This window comes from Gorilla gorilla, chromosome 22, assembly GCF_029281585.2.
Source record: "Gorilla gorilla gorilla isolate KB3781 chromosome 22, NHGRI_mGorGor1-v2.1_pri, whole genome shotgun sequence".
Lineage (NCBI taxonomy): Eukaryota > Metazoa > Chordata > Mammalia > Primates > Hominidae > Gorilla > Gorilla gorilla.
The window spans coordinates 38,658,921-38,675,566 of record NC_073246.2 but is presented as its reverse complement, the minus strand read 5'-3'; the positions used below and the strand labels follow the sequence as shown (position 1 = coordinate 38,675,566).

At 46.4% G+C, this 16,646-nt stretch overlaps 1 protein-coding gene across 7 annotated transcripts in view; it reads left to right on the top strand.

Annotated features, from left to right (window-relative positions):
- The window catches only part of HLCS (holocarboxylase synthetase), a 232,874-nt gene that overhangs the window by 212,684 nt on the left and 3,544 nt on the right, over positions 1-16,646 (top strand). For 6 of the 7 annotated variants that reach the window (XM_031005219.3, XM_019017845.4, XM_004062769.5 and 3 more), the window contains 4 exons: positions 4,809-4,876; positions 6,915-7,075; positions 12,245-12,359; positions 15,349-15,562. In XM_031005219.3, the coding sequence (XP_030861079.2) occupies positions 4,809-4,876; positions 6,915-7,075; positions 12,245-12,359; positions 15,349-15,562 (558 nt within the window). Of the gene's footprint in view, positions 1-4,808; positions 4,877-6,914; positions 7,076-12,244; positions 12,360-15,123; positions 15,563-16,646 lie in introns of those variants that run through there. The other variant, XM_063702694.1, reaches the window with a different exon arrangement.

The following is a 16,646-nucleotide window of genomic DNA, read 5'->3' as shown; positions in this document are numbered from 1 at the left end:
TACACTTTTAATGAGAAGCGGGACTTACCTAGATGACTTAATGTTCTACTTAATATTTTTCTATATTTTTCAAATATGTTCATTCCCCAAGGTAACTGCAGCTAATATTTTGGTATATTTCCTAATAATTTTTGGTTTTTTTTTTGAGTTGGAGTCTCTATGTTGCCTAGGCTGGAGTGCAGTGGTGTGATCTCAGCTGACTGCAGCCTCCGCCCCCTGGGTTCAAGTGATTCTCCTGCCTCAATCTCCCACATAGCTGGGATTACAGGCACCCGCCACCACACCCGGCTAATTTTTTGTATTTTTAGTAGAGATGGGGTTTCACCATGTTGGCCAGCTGGTCCCAAACTCCTGACCTCAAGTGATCTGCCCGTCTCGGCCTCCCGAAGTGCTAGGATTACAGGCGTGAGCCACCGCGCCCGGCCATAATTTTTAAAAGCATACTTCAAAACATGATTGGACTCACGCTGTCTGTAGGATTTTGCATCCTGATTAAATCACCTAAAAGTGTCCGGTGGTCATCTGCCCACATTACTGATGGCCACATGATGGGCTTTCATGTGGGACTGCTGTGGGGTTTTTAATTCTTCAACAGTGGGCTGTCTGGATTATTTCTGATTTTTCACACTGCATCAATAATGCTGTGGTGAACAGTTGAGCCCCTGAGTTATTTTGTGTCCCTGTCTGAGTCCTCCTCAGGCTTCAATTCTGTAGAAATACAGTCCCCGGGTCAGGAAGTAAACCATGTTTAAGGCTATCACTGGGTCTGAACAGACTGGTTTCAAGAATTTCTGCTCACTTGTTAGTATCAGATAAGCTGCTCACTAGTTATAATGAAATGGGTACTGCAGATAACTATTGTTGATTGTCTTCTTTTTATTTTATTTTATATTTATTTATTTATTTATTTATTTGAGACGGAGTCTCGCTCTGTCGCCCAAGCTGGAGTGCAGTGGTGCAATCTTGGCTCACTGCAATCTCTGCCTCCTGGGTTCATGCCATTCTCCTGCCTCAGCCTCCCGAGTAGCTGGGATTACAGGCACCCGCCACCATGCCCAGCTAATTTTTTTGTATTTTTAGTAGAGACGGGGTTTCACCGTGTTAGCCAGGATGGTCTCGATCTCCTGACCTCGTGATCCGCCCGCCTCGGCCTCGCAAAGTGCTGGGATTACAGGTGGGAACCACCACGCCTGGCCAATTGTCTTATTTCTTTTTAAAACGGACCTTTTGGTCTTATACTTAGAAGTTCTGTATTTATGAATAGTCAATTACAATATTATATCTAAATGTAAAAATATGCTTTTTTCCAAAAAAAATTCAAAATAAATTTTAAATCAAAAGGTTACCCAGCCTGGGCAACATGGCAAAACCCTGTCTCTACCAAAAAATGCAAAAATTAGCCAGGTTTGGTGGTATGAACCCATAGTGGTCCCAGCTATTCAGGAAGTTGAGGTGGGAGGATCCCTTGAGCCCTGGAGGTCCAGGCTATAGTGAGTCACTGCACTCTAGCTGAGATGACAGAATAAGACCCCATCTCAAACGGAAAAAAAAAAAAGAAAGGTTACCCATCATATTAAAGTTTTAAAATAAAAGAAAAAAAATCTTAATATAGCCATCATTAACATTTTGTCTAATCTCCTTCCTGCCCTTTTTGAATTTTACATACTTGGAATAAAAGTATATGTAGTTTTTGGCCAGGCACGGTGGCTTACACCTGTAATCCCAGCACTTTGGGAGGCTGAAGTGGGAGGATCGCTTGAGGCCAGGAGTTCAAGACCAGCCTGGCCAACATGATGAAATCTCGTCTCTACTAAAAATACAAAAATTGGGCATGGTGGTGCACACCTGTAATCCCAGCTACTCGGGAGGCTGAGGCAGGAGAATTGCTTAAACCTTGGAGATGGAGGTTGCAGTGACCCGAGATTCATGCCACTGCACTCTAGCCTGGGCGACAGAGTGAGACTGCATCTCAAAAAAAAAAAAAAAATCTATAGTTTTGTATGCTGCTTTTTAATTTGACATACCAATGCAAGCCTTTCTTCCACGTTGCTATATAGTCTTCAGAACTATAATAATTGATTACAAATTATTCCATTGACTTAATTAGAATTTATTTAACCATTTGCTTATTAACAGTGAGGTTATTTCCATATTTTTACCTTTATAACACTGTTGTGAATGTGGACTATTTTCTTAGGTTCAGATCCCCGAAGTGGATGGACTTGGTCTGAATTTACATTTTTGTTCATTCGGATTTTTCATTAATTCATGCTGGCCTGTCTTAGGTTATTCCCAATCATTAAAGCTTAATCTTAAAGGACCATGTGACAATCAGGACAGTTCCACTGGCAGAGCCTCCGTGGCTACTGGGCTGTCCTTAGTAACCAAAGTGGTCAGGAGGCTGTCTCATTTGCAGAGTGACCCTTAGGGGGCTCCGAATGTTTCAAACTCAACACAAGAGTACAAAACAGAGCACTTTTCTTGAGTGCCGCTTTGGTTCCACAGTGAATGCACTCGGCTGCCACTCACAGAAAGCTTTTATTCCACAACCTTTGCCAGCAAGGAAGGAAAATATACAGAAGCAGGGAGGTAATCATTATGGAACTCCCCTCCTTTTTGTTTTTCCTTTTTCTTTTTGTAAGGACATCATCCGCTAAGGATGGAAATGCATTTATGGTTTCTCCTTTCTGCTAAAGCAAACTCAAGCAGCTTCATTTTCAGAAATGCAGAATTGACAAGGTTTATAAATGCTGCTTTGTTGACTGTGAGCCATGCGGTTTGGCCCCAGAGTTATCTCAGATAGCACAAATAAATCTGGCGGCCTCCAGTTGTCTCAAACTGAGCATTAGCTCCTTCCCTGGTTGTCTCCCTCCTTGCAGAATTTCCTCTTGGCCTTCAGCACAGACTCCCTCTTCTCATTAATATGCCCGTTAACTGCTGCCAAACCTCTAGCAGTTTAGTGCATATGTTCCCTTAATCATTTCTCTTTGTTCTAGAAGTCTGTGTTTGGTTTCTGAACCAACCTTTTTCCTGCCCCTCCCATCACTGTCCCTGGCTATAGCCCATGACTGTCTACCGTCTACATGTTTATTTACAGAACATCCTAGATTGCTTTTGCGATCTGCTTACAACATGCTAAATCATCCCCTCGGCCCCTGCCCCATCACCTCGAGAGCCCTGGGCCTTAGGAAGCCAGGTGGAGGGTTGCTGGACCCTCTAGAAAACAGAGGTCCCTGAAAGACAATGTTAACTCCCTGCACAGACAAAGACTCCTTCTTAGATTTTCTGCTGGTCCGACACAAGAAAAGGACGCTTTCTTCTTGGACCCAGTGGCATACAGCACACTCGATCTCAATGAGTTATTCATGGCGTCCAAGAGAAATACTTCTGAGCTGTATTTCATGTGAGATGGAGTGGGCCTGGCACATGGGCGGCGAGGCCGGCCTGCTCGCCGAGAGCGTCCTGTGCCTGTTCCAGCAGCCATGTGGGAAGACAGCTATCTCACCAGCTGAGCCCCTGCCCTGTGTGTCCTGAGGTCTTTTTAGCACGTGAAGGGTCTTCTGGGCTCCTCCTGTCCTGCATGCGCCGTCAGACGGAGCTCTGTGAGCCATGGGTGCACAGTGGACACTGTTGTTTCTCTCTGCTTTTAAGTATTTTTCTTCTCTTACCGAGTTCCAGCCATTTGTAAAGTTCCACCCAGTTTCTGTAGCTGGGAGGGGAGGATGATAAGCTTCTCAGGGCGTGGTCTTTAGCGCTCCTTTGTCCTCAGCAGGACCACTGTGGAAGCCCAGAGACTTATTATTAGAAACTTTATGTTATTACAAAATGCCATCCCTTCCACATCCCTGTCCTGGCCGCTCCCCTCCTTCCAAAAAAGAAAAGAAAAAAATCAAAGAGGCCCCCTCATCTGCACTGACAAAGTGGCCAAACCTGATCTTTGCTCTGTTGATGAATCCTACCTCGAACCGCGCCTCTGATCGGCAATTCCTGGGCATGTAGAGAGGAACTGTCCTACCACGGGGTTAAAATAGGGAGAGCGCAGCTTGCAGGAAATTCTCAGAGTGGGGGTTTTTGTGTGATTTTTTTTTCTTTCCTTTTTTTGAAAAAAAGTTAATATCGACTCATTTGGTGGGGATGTAATGCACTTTTCTACCTATCCCCCAAAGGAAAGTTTGTATTCTTTTCAATGAAACCATTTTAAAAGCAGGACTGAAGCTGAAAACGATGCAGAGTTCTCCTGCGTCCTCAGAAGGTGTGGATTTATTTACCATAGTTAAATCATAATTAGTTCTCAGGGGATAGTGTGTCTTTTAAACGGCTTTATTGCCACCATATTGGTTTTCTGAATAATCAGAAACTTCTGTTATGATTGTGTTCTAGTGTTCGAGCAGAAATGCACCCTAAGTAGGAACAAATGTCAGGAATTGCTAGTTGTCACTTGAAGAAGGTACATACACTGGGGGTGGGGGGAGAAAGAACTTGGCAGGATATTCTGATGAAATAGAATCTAACCAAGTCTTAAATAAATGGAGTAACGGCTCAGGCAGGTAAACACGCCCCCTCCCATGCTCTTTTTTGATGTTAAAAGGTGCTTTCTTCATCTCTTTCATTCTCACGACCCAGATTAGAAAGGAGGGTGATATCCCTCCTGGCTCCACATTCCTGAAGGCCAGTGGAACCAAAGTTGGCTCTTCCGTGGCCACACACCCTCAGATGCATGCAAACCCTGTCCCTCCTGTGTGAGCCGTTGGTGCCGCGTGTGTGTCCATGTCTGGCCTAACCAGTCTTTCCCCCTCTTCCGCACGCAGGCTGATGTTTCAGACACCGCAGGAAATGGGCTTAATAGCGATCGCGGCCCGGCAGACCGAGGGCAAAGGTCAGTCATCTTTTGTGATCATTGCTGTTACTTCTGTTTTCTAAACTCTGCAACTCTTGTGGCCCAGGAGTCCATTGAATGTGTGTGCTGATCATCTGGGGGACTCAAGTTAGTAGTTTCTGTTTTCATAACCGCCTGGAATGGAGGAAGAGGAAGAGGGAAGCAGTGATCAGAAGGTTCACCCTTAGTAGAACTAAAACATTCTGTCAAATCATAATGCTTATGAATCACTGGACATTTGCCTGTGATGGCAAATGTGACCTACATGAATTCCGGGCTTTGCAATTTGGGGATTGTCACTGTGCTCTAGAGACATTTATTTTCCTGAAGGTTCTCCATAAGGAGCCTTCTGTGTCTGTACTGAGCGTCATGTGGGAGGCCTTTTGCATGCCAGTTCTCACTCTAGCTGGCCCTGGGCTGGGCTTGCATGTACATGGTGGGCTCTGCATCAGTGCCCATTCACACAGTGACCACAGAGAAGCAGAGTGCTGCCCAGGGCTCCACCACCTGCAGATCCCGGAGGCGAGAGCCCACATCCTCCCAGACCCATCTGGGGTCTGACCCTGTACAGGGGCTGCTCCACGGGGTTTGGCCCCTCCCTGCTCCAGCCAGTGCCAGGCTCACCCACATGTGCTTCTCACTCTCACAGCCTCTTATGACTTTTTCATAAGAACCAAAGAAATAAGAAATCTGCTGTTCTCCACTTCTTTCTCCTGAACATGTCTTTCAAATATAATTCAAATGGAAAAAAAAATGTTTTTGTCAAAAGCTATGGATCTCAATATGTGGATTTTTTTTTTGTTTTTTGAAAAAGACATTCAAGAAGAACTTTGATGAACTCTACCTCTCATTTGGATTCTTCTATTTTTCTAACTTCAATTTTAAGAAAAGTAGGCCAGGCATAGTGGCTCATGCCTATAATCCCAGCACTTTGAGAGGCCAAGGCAGAAGATCACTTGAGCCCAGGAGTTCAAGACCAGCTGGGACAACTTAGCAAGACCCATCTCTTAAAAAAATACAAAAATCGGCCGGGCATGGTGGTACTCACCTGTAGTCCCAACTACTTGGGAGCCTGAGGTGGGAGCATCACTTGAGCTCAGTGAGCTGTAATCACGCCACTGCATTCCAGCCTAGGCAACAGAGCAAGACCCTGTCTCAAAAATAAAAAGGAAGAAAGAAAGGAAGTAAAGAAAAATAACAACTCAGTTAATATCAGGAATCCCTTTTTAAACAGCTTTATTGAAATATAATTCCTCCATTTAAAGTGTGGCTGGGCGTGGTGGCTCATGCCTGTAATCCCAACACTTTGGGAGGCCGAGGCGGGCAGATAACTTGAAGTCAGGAGTTCAAAACCAGCCTGACCAACATGGTGAAACCATGTCTCTACTAAAAATACAAAACTTACCTGGGAATGGTGGTGGGCACCTTAATCCCAGTTATTTGGGAGGCTGAGGCAGGAGAATCACTTGAACCCAGGAGGCAGAGGTTGCAGTGAGCTGAGATCACACGCACTGCACTCCAACCTGGGTGGCATAGTGAGACTCCATCTTAAAAAATAATAATAAAAATAAATAAATAAAGTATACAGTTCTGTGGCTCTTATTTAATGGCATATTTGCTGGGCTGAGCAACCATCACCACAATAGGAATTGCTTCTAAACAGTGGCTTCCAGGACCTCTCATGGATCAGTATAGATTCAGTTCAGTTTCCCAATGTCTGTGTTTGCCTTCATGACCATATGGTGGGAATTAAACCTATAGTCATGTTCAGACGCTGTAAGACTCTGAGTCATCAAGGCACAAATGATATGCTCACAGAAGCAGAACATTATGCTAATTATTGGAAACTTTTTCAGCAACGGAGCTTCAGATTTTAAAAAGCTTTTCTTTTATTAAGCCCAGAATGTAATAAGCATTGTAATACAATAAGCATCGTAATAAGTCCAGATTTATTTGAGTGTGTGGCCCTGGCATGATGTGTGTCTGCATCTGTCCACGTGGCAAGGTAGCATGTTTCCCACTGTGGCCTGTGTTCCAGGACGGGGAGGGAATGTGTGGCTGAGCCCTGTGGGATGTGCTCTTTCTACTCTGCTCATCTCCATTCCACTGAGATCCCAGCTGGGACAGAGGATCCCGTTTGTCCAGCATCTGATGTCCGTGGCTGTCGTGGAAGCAGTGAGGTCCATTCCCGAGTATCAGGTAGGTACAGTTCAGTCTCCTTCTATGTCCCTGGGATGCATGCAGAATCTGGCTTATTCGTGTTTGTAGCATGTGCTTGCATAATTGGTGGCTGTAGAACCTCAGCCTACCCTTTGCACAGCTGGCAGCAAAGTGCTCTTGGAGTTTTCAGAGCACCACCAGGTGCTAATGCTGCTTCAGGCTTGCCTGAATGCATTCATTCCCCAGAACTCCCTTTCTACCCAGTTTTTCAGATTTCTCAAACAGCCTGATGAGGGCAATGCTTTAGTTTTTGGTTTTTGTTGTTGTTTATTTATTTATTTTAATTGAGACAGGGTCTCACTCTGTCACCCACGCTGGAGTGCAGTGGCACTATCTCGGCTCACTGCAACCTCCACCTTCCAGTCTTAAGCAATCCTCACACCTCAGCCTCCCGAGTAGCTGGGACCATAGGTACACACCACCACCCCTGGCTATTTTGTTGTATTTTTAGTAGAGACAGGGTTTCACCATGTGGCCCAGGCTGGTCTTGAACTCCTGAGCTCAAGTAGTCTGCCCACTTCAGCTTCCCAAAGTTCTGGGATTATAGGCATGAGCCACTGCACCTGGTCATGTTTACTTATGTATTTATTTTTTTGAGACAGAGTCTCACTTTGTCACCAAGCTGGAGTGCAGTGGCACAATCTCGGCTCACTGCAATCTCCGCCTCCAGGGTTCAAGCAATTCTCCTGCCTCAGCCTCCTGAGTAGCTGGGACTACAGGTGTGCACCATCACACACAGCTAGTTTTTGTGTTGTTAGTAGAGATGGGGTTTCACCATGTTGGCCAGGATGGTCTCAATCTCTTGACCTTGTGATCCGCCCGCCTCAGCCTTCCAAAGTGCTGGGATTACAGGCGTGAGCCACCACGCCCAGCTGCATGTTTGTTTTTTGATTGAAGCACTGGATGAGATTTGATTGTTGGACTGGATTGAAGTTGTTCATCTGCATTTTCTGTTGAAAAGGGTTATTTGGGGACCTAAAAACCTTTCTCATTTCCTACTTCTGTTTACCAGACTCTGTGCTCTAGCAGAGCTATCCTTTATCCACTGTTGACCACATACAATGTGCAGATCCACTTGGGGCCATCTTCCCCCAGTTATTAGGACCCGTGTGCCTGCTTCCTTATTACTGTTGGATGTTTTGTTGTCAGTTATTAAAAAGACAAGCAACAGGGAACAATTAGCTCAGTGACCGAAGCATTTTCTTCCGTACTTGGGCTTCATTTCCCATAGCCCCCTCCCAAATGTTCCTGGAAGAATTTCATATGGGTATAAATAGGAGATTCCTGCCTCCCTCCCCCAGCAGCTCCTATGTCAAGCTAAAGAGAAATGATTGGATTGATTCCTGAAGCAAGATGTTAAGAGCGTGACTCTCAAAGGAGACTTGGAGGTCCTGTCATCATTTCATTGAAGAAAAGGTCCTTCTCACTGCCCCTTAAATCCCTCTGTGATGTATTTGCTGTGTATGAATTTTTGGTATTCCACAGATGTAGTTAATGCTGACGTCTCTGTTTCCTGTATTACATCACATCGCTGAAACGGACGCTTACTACCAGGCACCCAGCATCCTTGCATATCTGATGGTTTGGGGGCATCACACCATTACAGGGCTTCAGGTGCCCGGCCTTGAGCACCTGAGCTGTGCATTCTGTCTAGCAGGAAGCAATCAAAATAGAAAGTCCTGGCCAGGCGCGGTGGCTCATGCCTGTAATCCCAGCACTTTGGGAGGTTGAGGAGGGCAGGAGTTTGAGACCAGCCTGGCCAACATGGTGAAACCCCATCTCTACTAAAAACACAAAAAGTAGCCAGGCATGGTGATGGGTGCCTGTAATCTCAGCTACTCGGGAGGCTGAGGCACAAGAATCGCTTGAACTCGGGAGGCAGAGGTTGCGGTGAGCCGAGATTGTGTCATTGCACTCCAGCCTGGACGACAGAGTGAGACTCGTATCAAAGAAAGAAAGAAGGAAAGTCCTGTCATGGGAGAAATTAACTCTAGCAACAAGTTAGTCTTAGGAAAATAAGTAAAACAAACACTAAGCTGAGAACATTAAATGAGTCTGTTTGGTCTGTTTAGCTTTTTCATGGCTTTGACTTTGACCTTGGAGCCCCACTAGTTCCCTTAGCGAGCATTCTTTGAGGGCCTGCTATACTCAGAGGCTGCGTGCGCCAGGCGCTGGAAGCCAGGATGGAAGTGGGAAGCTTGCCTTCAGCGGTGAACGGGGTCGGGGGAATTTGTGTTCCCGTTCTCCTTAAGAAGCTTGTACCAATGTTCTTTCCCTCTTCTGCAGTCAGCTGCCCAGCCTCACCTGTGTGATGGGACATTTGATTTTGAATTGGGTTTCTTTTTTAACATAGTCAAGTTAGCTGACACAGTGCAGCTACTTTGATTGAAATAGGCCCCTGTTGTTTGGATTTCACTTTTTGTGTGGCCTTCACTAGGACCCCAACTGGTCCCTAACCAGATGTCACCGTCAGCACACAAATCATGACCACCCTCCCCAGACCCAAGGCGGCCTCGCTGGGACGCAGGCATTCCTTCCGGAACTCGCCTTGGGCCGCCCATTCTCACTCCTGCTCTTTCTTCTGTCCATGAAGTCCCCCTGGGCCCCGCACCCTCCCTCCACCCACACACCCCTACCCCTGCTCTCTTCTCTGCTTCTTAAAATTCTGTTCATCCTTAAGGCCCAGCTCCAGTGCCATTCTCAGACCCTCCAGCTACTTCCAGCTCTTTCCTCCAGCACTGTCCAGCACTTGCCATGTTGAAGCCTCTTTTATGGTATCCACCACGTGTGGCTTTGAAGAGGAGTGATGTGTGCACCTGTTCCGTCTCCCATGATGTTAGCAGCTCTTCAAAAGCAGGATTTGTTTCATTTTGGTCTTTTTTTTATGTGGGAGGATCACAGCAGCTGTTAGAATAAATGATTGAGAAAATGAAAAATAAGCACACAGTCCTCCTCTTCATGTGGAAATGCTGGTCCTGTTTACCTGCGTGAGAACCCAGAGTTTCATGAGCTGCTTCTTGAGCCGATGAGATCTGAAGCCATGAAGGCGAGCTGGAGCCCAAGTGCAGGGCCCGCCCAGGCACCAGCTGCCACGCACGTGGCGGAGGAGCTTGACAGCTCTGGGAACTCTGCAGGTGTCCTCCCGCCGGCGAGGCAGGGGCTCATTCCCCTGGCCATGTGGTGGGCACAGGGGGATGTGGGAAGGCGAGAGAGGGGCAGGAAAGGGAACTGGGGGCAGTGATGAAGAGCAGAGCCTCCTAGACACAGGTTTCCTAGAGGAGACTTTCTCAGCCCAGTGCTATTGATATGTGGGCCCTGGCATGTTTGTCGTGGGGATGTCCTGTGCCTTAAAGGATGTGTGTCAGCATTGCGGCCTCTACTCTCTAGATGCCAGTAGCACTCCCTCAGGCTGTGACAACCAGGGAAGTCTCCCAGTATCGCCAAATCCACCCCTCTCCCACTGAGAATCCCCGTTCTAGAGAGAAAAGAAACGTGAAGCTGTTGATCAGTTCTGGGTCATTGCGCACCCCCCATGCTTGGTTTACTTAGACTTTTTGTTCTCCTGTGCTCCTATTCCTGTATTTTTTCTCTCAGCCTAAACTTTAGGGCAGATGAGCTTCCAATATGCTCTAATGGGCCGAAGTCAAAAGAAGGCCTGTTGGAAGGAGGAAGGGATTTCATGGAAGCAACAGGCCGCGTGGCATAGGATTCCTCACCCAGGCCTGGTGGCAGAAAGGTTTAAATTTTAGCTCCGTGGCTTTCAAGTGCTATAACCTCAGGCAAGCCACATAATTTCTCTAAGCTTCCGTTTCTCCCTCTGTTCCCTGGGGATGCGCTAGCACCAACACATGGGCTGGGTGTGAGTAACACGTAGACTAATGCTGAGAAGGTGCTCAGTGCCATGCCTGGCCTGCAACGGGGGAAGACCAGCCCCATGGCCCTTGGAGGCCATCAGCTACTCTCTGCTCCCTTAGCTTTATTTTGCTGAATGTTCTCTTCCAGCCTTGCATCTCCAGACAGGCTTCGTTTACCCACACTTGGCACAGCCTGGCTGCCAGCCCGAGGTCTAAAAGACCTGGTGGTTCTGACACCCACTCGGCTAGCCCAGTCTCTGTGTCCCAACTTCAGAGTCACAGTGGATAGGCAGAGGCCTGGGTGGCCTTGTTCAAGACACTGTCCAGTCTTGGTCCATTCTGTAAGCTGATGACAGGGAGAGCCCCCCCCACCCCCCAGGCCACACCATTCAAGATGCAGAGGCAATAGGCCACATGACAAGTCCAGTTCCATTACCCAAGATGACCATTAGCAGTTCTGCGAGGCTTTTGCTAAGGTGAATTTCTCCTCTGCATCTTCACAGCATTCTTTTTTTTTTTTTTTTTTGAGACAGAGTCTCGCCCTGTCACCTGGGCTGGAGTGCAGTGGCACGATCTCGGCTCACTGCAACCTCCGCCTCCCGGGTTCACACAATTCTCCTGCCTCAGCCTCTCAAGTAGCTGGGATTACAGATGCACACCACCACACCCAGCTAATTTTTTGTATTTTTAGCAGAGATGGGGTTTCACTATATTGGCCAGACTGGTCTCGAACTCCTGACCTTGTGATCCGCCCGCCTCAGCCTCCCAAAGTGCTGGGATTACAGGTGTGAGCCAGCGTGCCTGGCCACTGCCTGCTACTCAAGACATTTCTACCTGCCTTTTGTGACCTTGGTTAATTCAGGGCCATCTTTGTCTCTCAAGCATGGGTTCCTGAAGGGAGACACACCCTGAGATTACTATTCTCTCCCCACCCTCTGGCCCTAGCATGTTAGTTAGCTACTCCATGGTGGCAGTGGTGGTGGACACTGACATAATGAACTTCATTTACAAGGTAGGCATCTTCAGAAAGGGTTTTGGATGATGAAAAACAGTGCTGAGGGATGGGGAAGAATGCTGGGGTTTATGTCAACTGTGTTCTTCAGGGCTTTTACCTCCTGGCCCCAAGAGGCACTTCAATATCGGATTGTCCCAAAGAAGTGATTAGCTGCCTGAAAAAGAGGAGAGGACGAGGCCCATGTTACCTTGGTTTCTGCTTATCTTCCCTTAGCTCAGTGACTTGCCTGGGCCCCTTGTGTCCTGTGACGGCTTAATTAATGTGCAGATTTCCCTTTAGGATATCAACTTACGAGTGAAGTGGCCCAACGATATTTATTACAGTGACCTCATGAAGATCGGCGGAGTTCTGGTTAACTCAACACTCATGGGAGAAACATTTTATATACTTATTGGTAAGTTTCAAAAACCTTTCCCCCAGCATTTTTAGATTAATAAAACAATAAAAATAAAAACGGTTTATGCATGCCTACATTGGCAGGAGCAGATTATCATATGAGGTTACTTTGAGTCTTGTAGTTTTGGAGCAGGGTATAGATGCAGAGAGATTGGTCGAAAGCACTTCACAGGGTTTAGCATTTTCTGTGTGTGACCACGGGAACCACCAAAGTGGTATCACATCAAACACGTATGTTCTTACATCCTTCCACACTCCTGCTACTCATTGAATTTGAAATGGCGAAAATAAACATTTAACGTTCTATTCTGTAATAAGAAAAAGAAAAGTTAATTTCCTAAATAGTTCTGCTGGTGTCTTGCATTCTTATCGTGACCTTCCTGGGCCATGAAAGAGCTGGCATCATTTTAACCTTCAGAAGAAGCTCCATGCTGGTCAAGGCGGGGTAAAGAATCCCTGTTTCACCTTAGCACATCCAAATCAGGCAAGAAGATGGATTCAGAGGCAATCTCAGAAGTCCTTAGGTTCCTGGCCGTCCAGTCATCAGCCTCACTCTGTGGCAGTAGAACCTAATCTGTGTTCAGAAACCAGCAATGGTCAAAAAACATGTAACCATGTGTTTCAAGTGCCAGCCAGGGAATACAAGGCCTGTGTTACCAGCTCTGCCACCAAGGGGCAATATTATTCTGGGCAAGCTACTTCATACCCTTAAAGCTCCATTTCCTATCTTTTTTTTTTTTTTTTTTTTTTTTTTGAGATGGAGTCCAGCACTGTTGCCCGGGCTGGAATGCAGTGGTGCAATCTCAGCTCACTGCAGCCTCCGCCTCCCAGGTTCAAGTGATTCTCCTTGCCTCAGCCTCCCGAGTAGCTGGGAGTACAGGTGCCTGCCACCACATCCAGCTAATTTTTTTGTATTTTTAGTAGAGACAGGGTTTCACTATGTTGGCCAGGCTGGTATCAAACTCCTGAACTCATGATCTGCCCGCCTCGGCCTCCCAGAGTGCTGGCATTACAGACGTGAGCCACTGTGCCCAGCCTCCCTCATTTCCTATCTTTAAGTGAGTAATTGCAGTTGATGCAGAGATTCCTAGGTAGGGGCCACAAACAGGCTTATGGATGGCTTCAGGGAGCTAACAAATGTTATCAGCGTGGGGTAAGCGAAGGCCAGGCGTAGTGGCTTGAGCTCATAATCCCAGCTACTTGCGAGACTCAGGCAGGTAGATCACTTGAGCCCAGGAGTTCAAGGCTACAGTGAGCTGTGATCGAGCCACTCCACTCCATTCTGGATGACAGAGTGAGACCCTGTCTCAAAAATAAAACATAAAAAATAGGCCAGGTGTGGTGGCTCAATGCCTGTAATCCCAGCACTTCGGGAGCCTGAGGTGGGTGGATTGCTTGAGTCCAGGAGTTCGAGACCAGCCTGAGTGAAATGGCGAAACCCTGTCTCCACTAAAAATACAAAAAAATTAGCTGGGCGTGGTGGTGCCTGCCTGTAGTCCTAGCTACTCAGGAGGCTGAGATGGGAAAATCAACTGAGCTCAGGAGGTTGAGGCTGCAGTGCGCTATGAGGGCTCCACTGCACTCCAGTCTGGGCGACTGGAGTGAGACCCCGTCTCCAAAAAATAAATAAATAAATAAAAATAAAAAATAAAGTAGAGGAATGAAACATTTTCCTATGGTGAGAACCCATAGCTTTTATTGAATTCTGAAGGCCATGGGATGGGGTCTCTGACTTTGAGGATTCAGAGCAGCCAGCAGGGTGCTCACTGGTCCTTAGAAGGACATAGCCTAAGTTGCCAGTAGTGAGTGTTGCTACTCCTCCTAGGAATTCCAGTTTTCTGAACACGGGAGAATTTTCAGTGCTATACAGCACTTAATTTAATGCCTTACGAACGTTCAGTAGGCGCTTCAGATCCTGTATGTATTGAATGAATGAATACATGAGCAACTGTAAGTTCTGCCCCTGTTGCTGTAGTTACTTGTTTTTTTTCCAGAGGTAATTGACAATTGCTTTGTATTTTAATAGCCAGTATATTGTTTTAAAATCTGAGACCAGTCAATCCTTCCCTTCACACTGGAAATGTCAGGACACTTGCCGGGAATGCTGTTGTTACAAATGGCATTGTTCTGCCTGTGGCGAATGTTTTGGGGATTTTTTTCTTAGGGTCACTGAAAACATGGTAGTTTTCTTACTGCTTAGTTTTTGCAGTATTTCATTTCTTACTGAAGACCCCTTGCAGGCCGATTCAGGGCCCTGCTGAACACTGAAGTTCAGCTTTTCTGAAGACACCGCCCTCTCCCTGGAGAGGATAGTGGTGTTAAGTAACTGCACAGATAAGCCTATTCAGACACCATCCCTGGTAACTCTCATGAAGCCTTGGTTTAGGACCCTGCAAAAAGCCACTGAACATGAGTCAGCGTCTTGCCAACAGCGTAACCTTAGCACCAAAGACTTCCAAGAATAAAGTATTAAAAGATGCATTTCTAGGGTTATGCCACGACCAAGGTTTGAAATCTCTGAGTCCAGAGTTTACTTTCCAAGTCCTGAATAAAACTCTATTTTCAAGCATGGGATCTGTTATTCAAGCAGGAGAAGAAACCAGAGATTTTATTCTCTATTGGACTCAGTGCAGAGCTACAATGCTTGGTAGACCACTTATTTCAGAGGCAACACTGATACGTTTTGTCCCATATTTAATAGCTTCTATTGAATTAAATTGAATCAAATGTGGCTTTCTTTTTTCCCACCTTTTTATTTGCAGTAAGGTTGAGATGGTTTTAGCTTGAACAAGAATAATAAAAGAAGGACAAAAAGGAAGATGGACAGAAATACATGTCACTCTTCAAGTGGTTAGAGACACGAAATCTGAAATGAGGACAAGGAAGGAGGAAGTTGACAGTCAAGACTGTAACTTTTTCCAGGTGGCAGAGAGGAATGTGTGATGCCATCAACAGGCTGAGCTGCTCAATTGTTTGTTTTTGTCCAGGCTGTGGATTTAATGTGACTAACAGTAACCCTACCATCTGCATCAACGACCTCATCACAGAATACAATAAACAACACAAGGCAGAACTGAAGCCCTTAAGAGCCGATTATCTCATCGCCAGAGTCGTGACTGTGCTGGAGAAACTGATCAAAGAGTTTCAGGACAAAGGGCCCAACAGCGTCCTTCCCCTTTATTACCGATACTGGGTCCACAGGTCAGTGCTGGCTCATCTTCATTCTTTTCAACTCCTTTATTAGTATCTTAGTAGTTCTGTATCTTTTTTTTTTTTTTTTTTTTGAGACGGAATCTCACTCTGTCGCCCAGGCTGGAGTGCAGTGGCACGATCTTGGCTCACTGCAAGCTCCGCCTCCCGGGTTCACGCCATTCTCCTGCCTCAGTCTCTCGTCTCAGTCACCTGAGTAGCTGGGACTACAGGTGCCCGCCGCCACACCCGGCTAATTTTTTGTATTTTTAGTGGAGGTGGGGTTTCACTGTGTTAGCCAGGATGGTCTCGATCTCCTGACCTTGTGATCTGCCCGCCTTGGCCTCCCAAAGTGCTGGGATTACAGGTGTGAGCCACCGCACCCAGCCGTAGTTCAGTATCTTAAAATGAGGGACCGAGCACTGGTCTGAATGATTATTTTCTGTGTCTCTGTTGGAGAAACTGCAGGGACACCACCTTGACCAAGTTAGCATCACAAGTAATGGAGCAAACGGGCATCTTATGCGATGCCCGTTATGGGATGCGATGGGAAGAACCGAAATTATGAGAGAGTTTAACATTGGTTTAATCTGATTCTAATTGTGAGGAAACAATAGACACATCTAAATTGTCAAACCTTCCAGGTAACAGTGGTTCTCAAAGTGAGATCCCAGGAAGCAGCCTCAGCCTCAACCAGGGGCTACTGCATCAGAAACCCCTGGGCTGGGCCCAGCACCCTGTGTCATAACAGATACTCCAGGGATTCTCATGCAGCTGAAGTCCGAGGACCGCTCACTGATTCCACAACAACAGGCCTGTGCCCTGCAAAAATGTCAGGTCTGCGCACAAACAATTAGACCGAAAGAAGGTGGCAGAATTGTTTGGGATTAGAGAAGACGAAAGAGGCATGACATCTAAATGTAATGTGTGTGATCCTGGATGGAGGGAAATAGCCACAAAGGATATTAAAAGGACAGTGGGAATGACATGAACATGGACCGCTTGTATCCAGACTTTCTTGAGTGGTCATAGTTTATGCTATTATAATTTTATGGGAGGTTCTTGTTCTCAGGAGATAAAGTATTTAAGCAGAAAG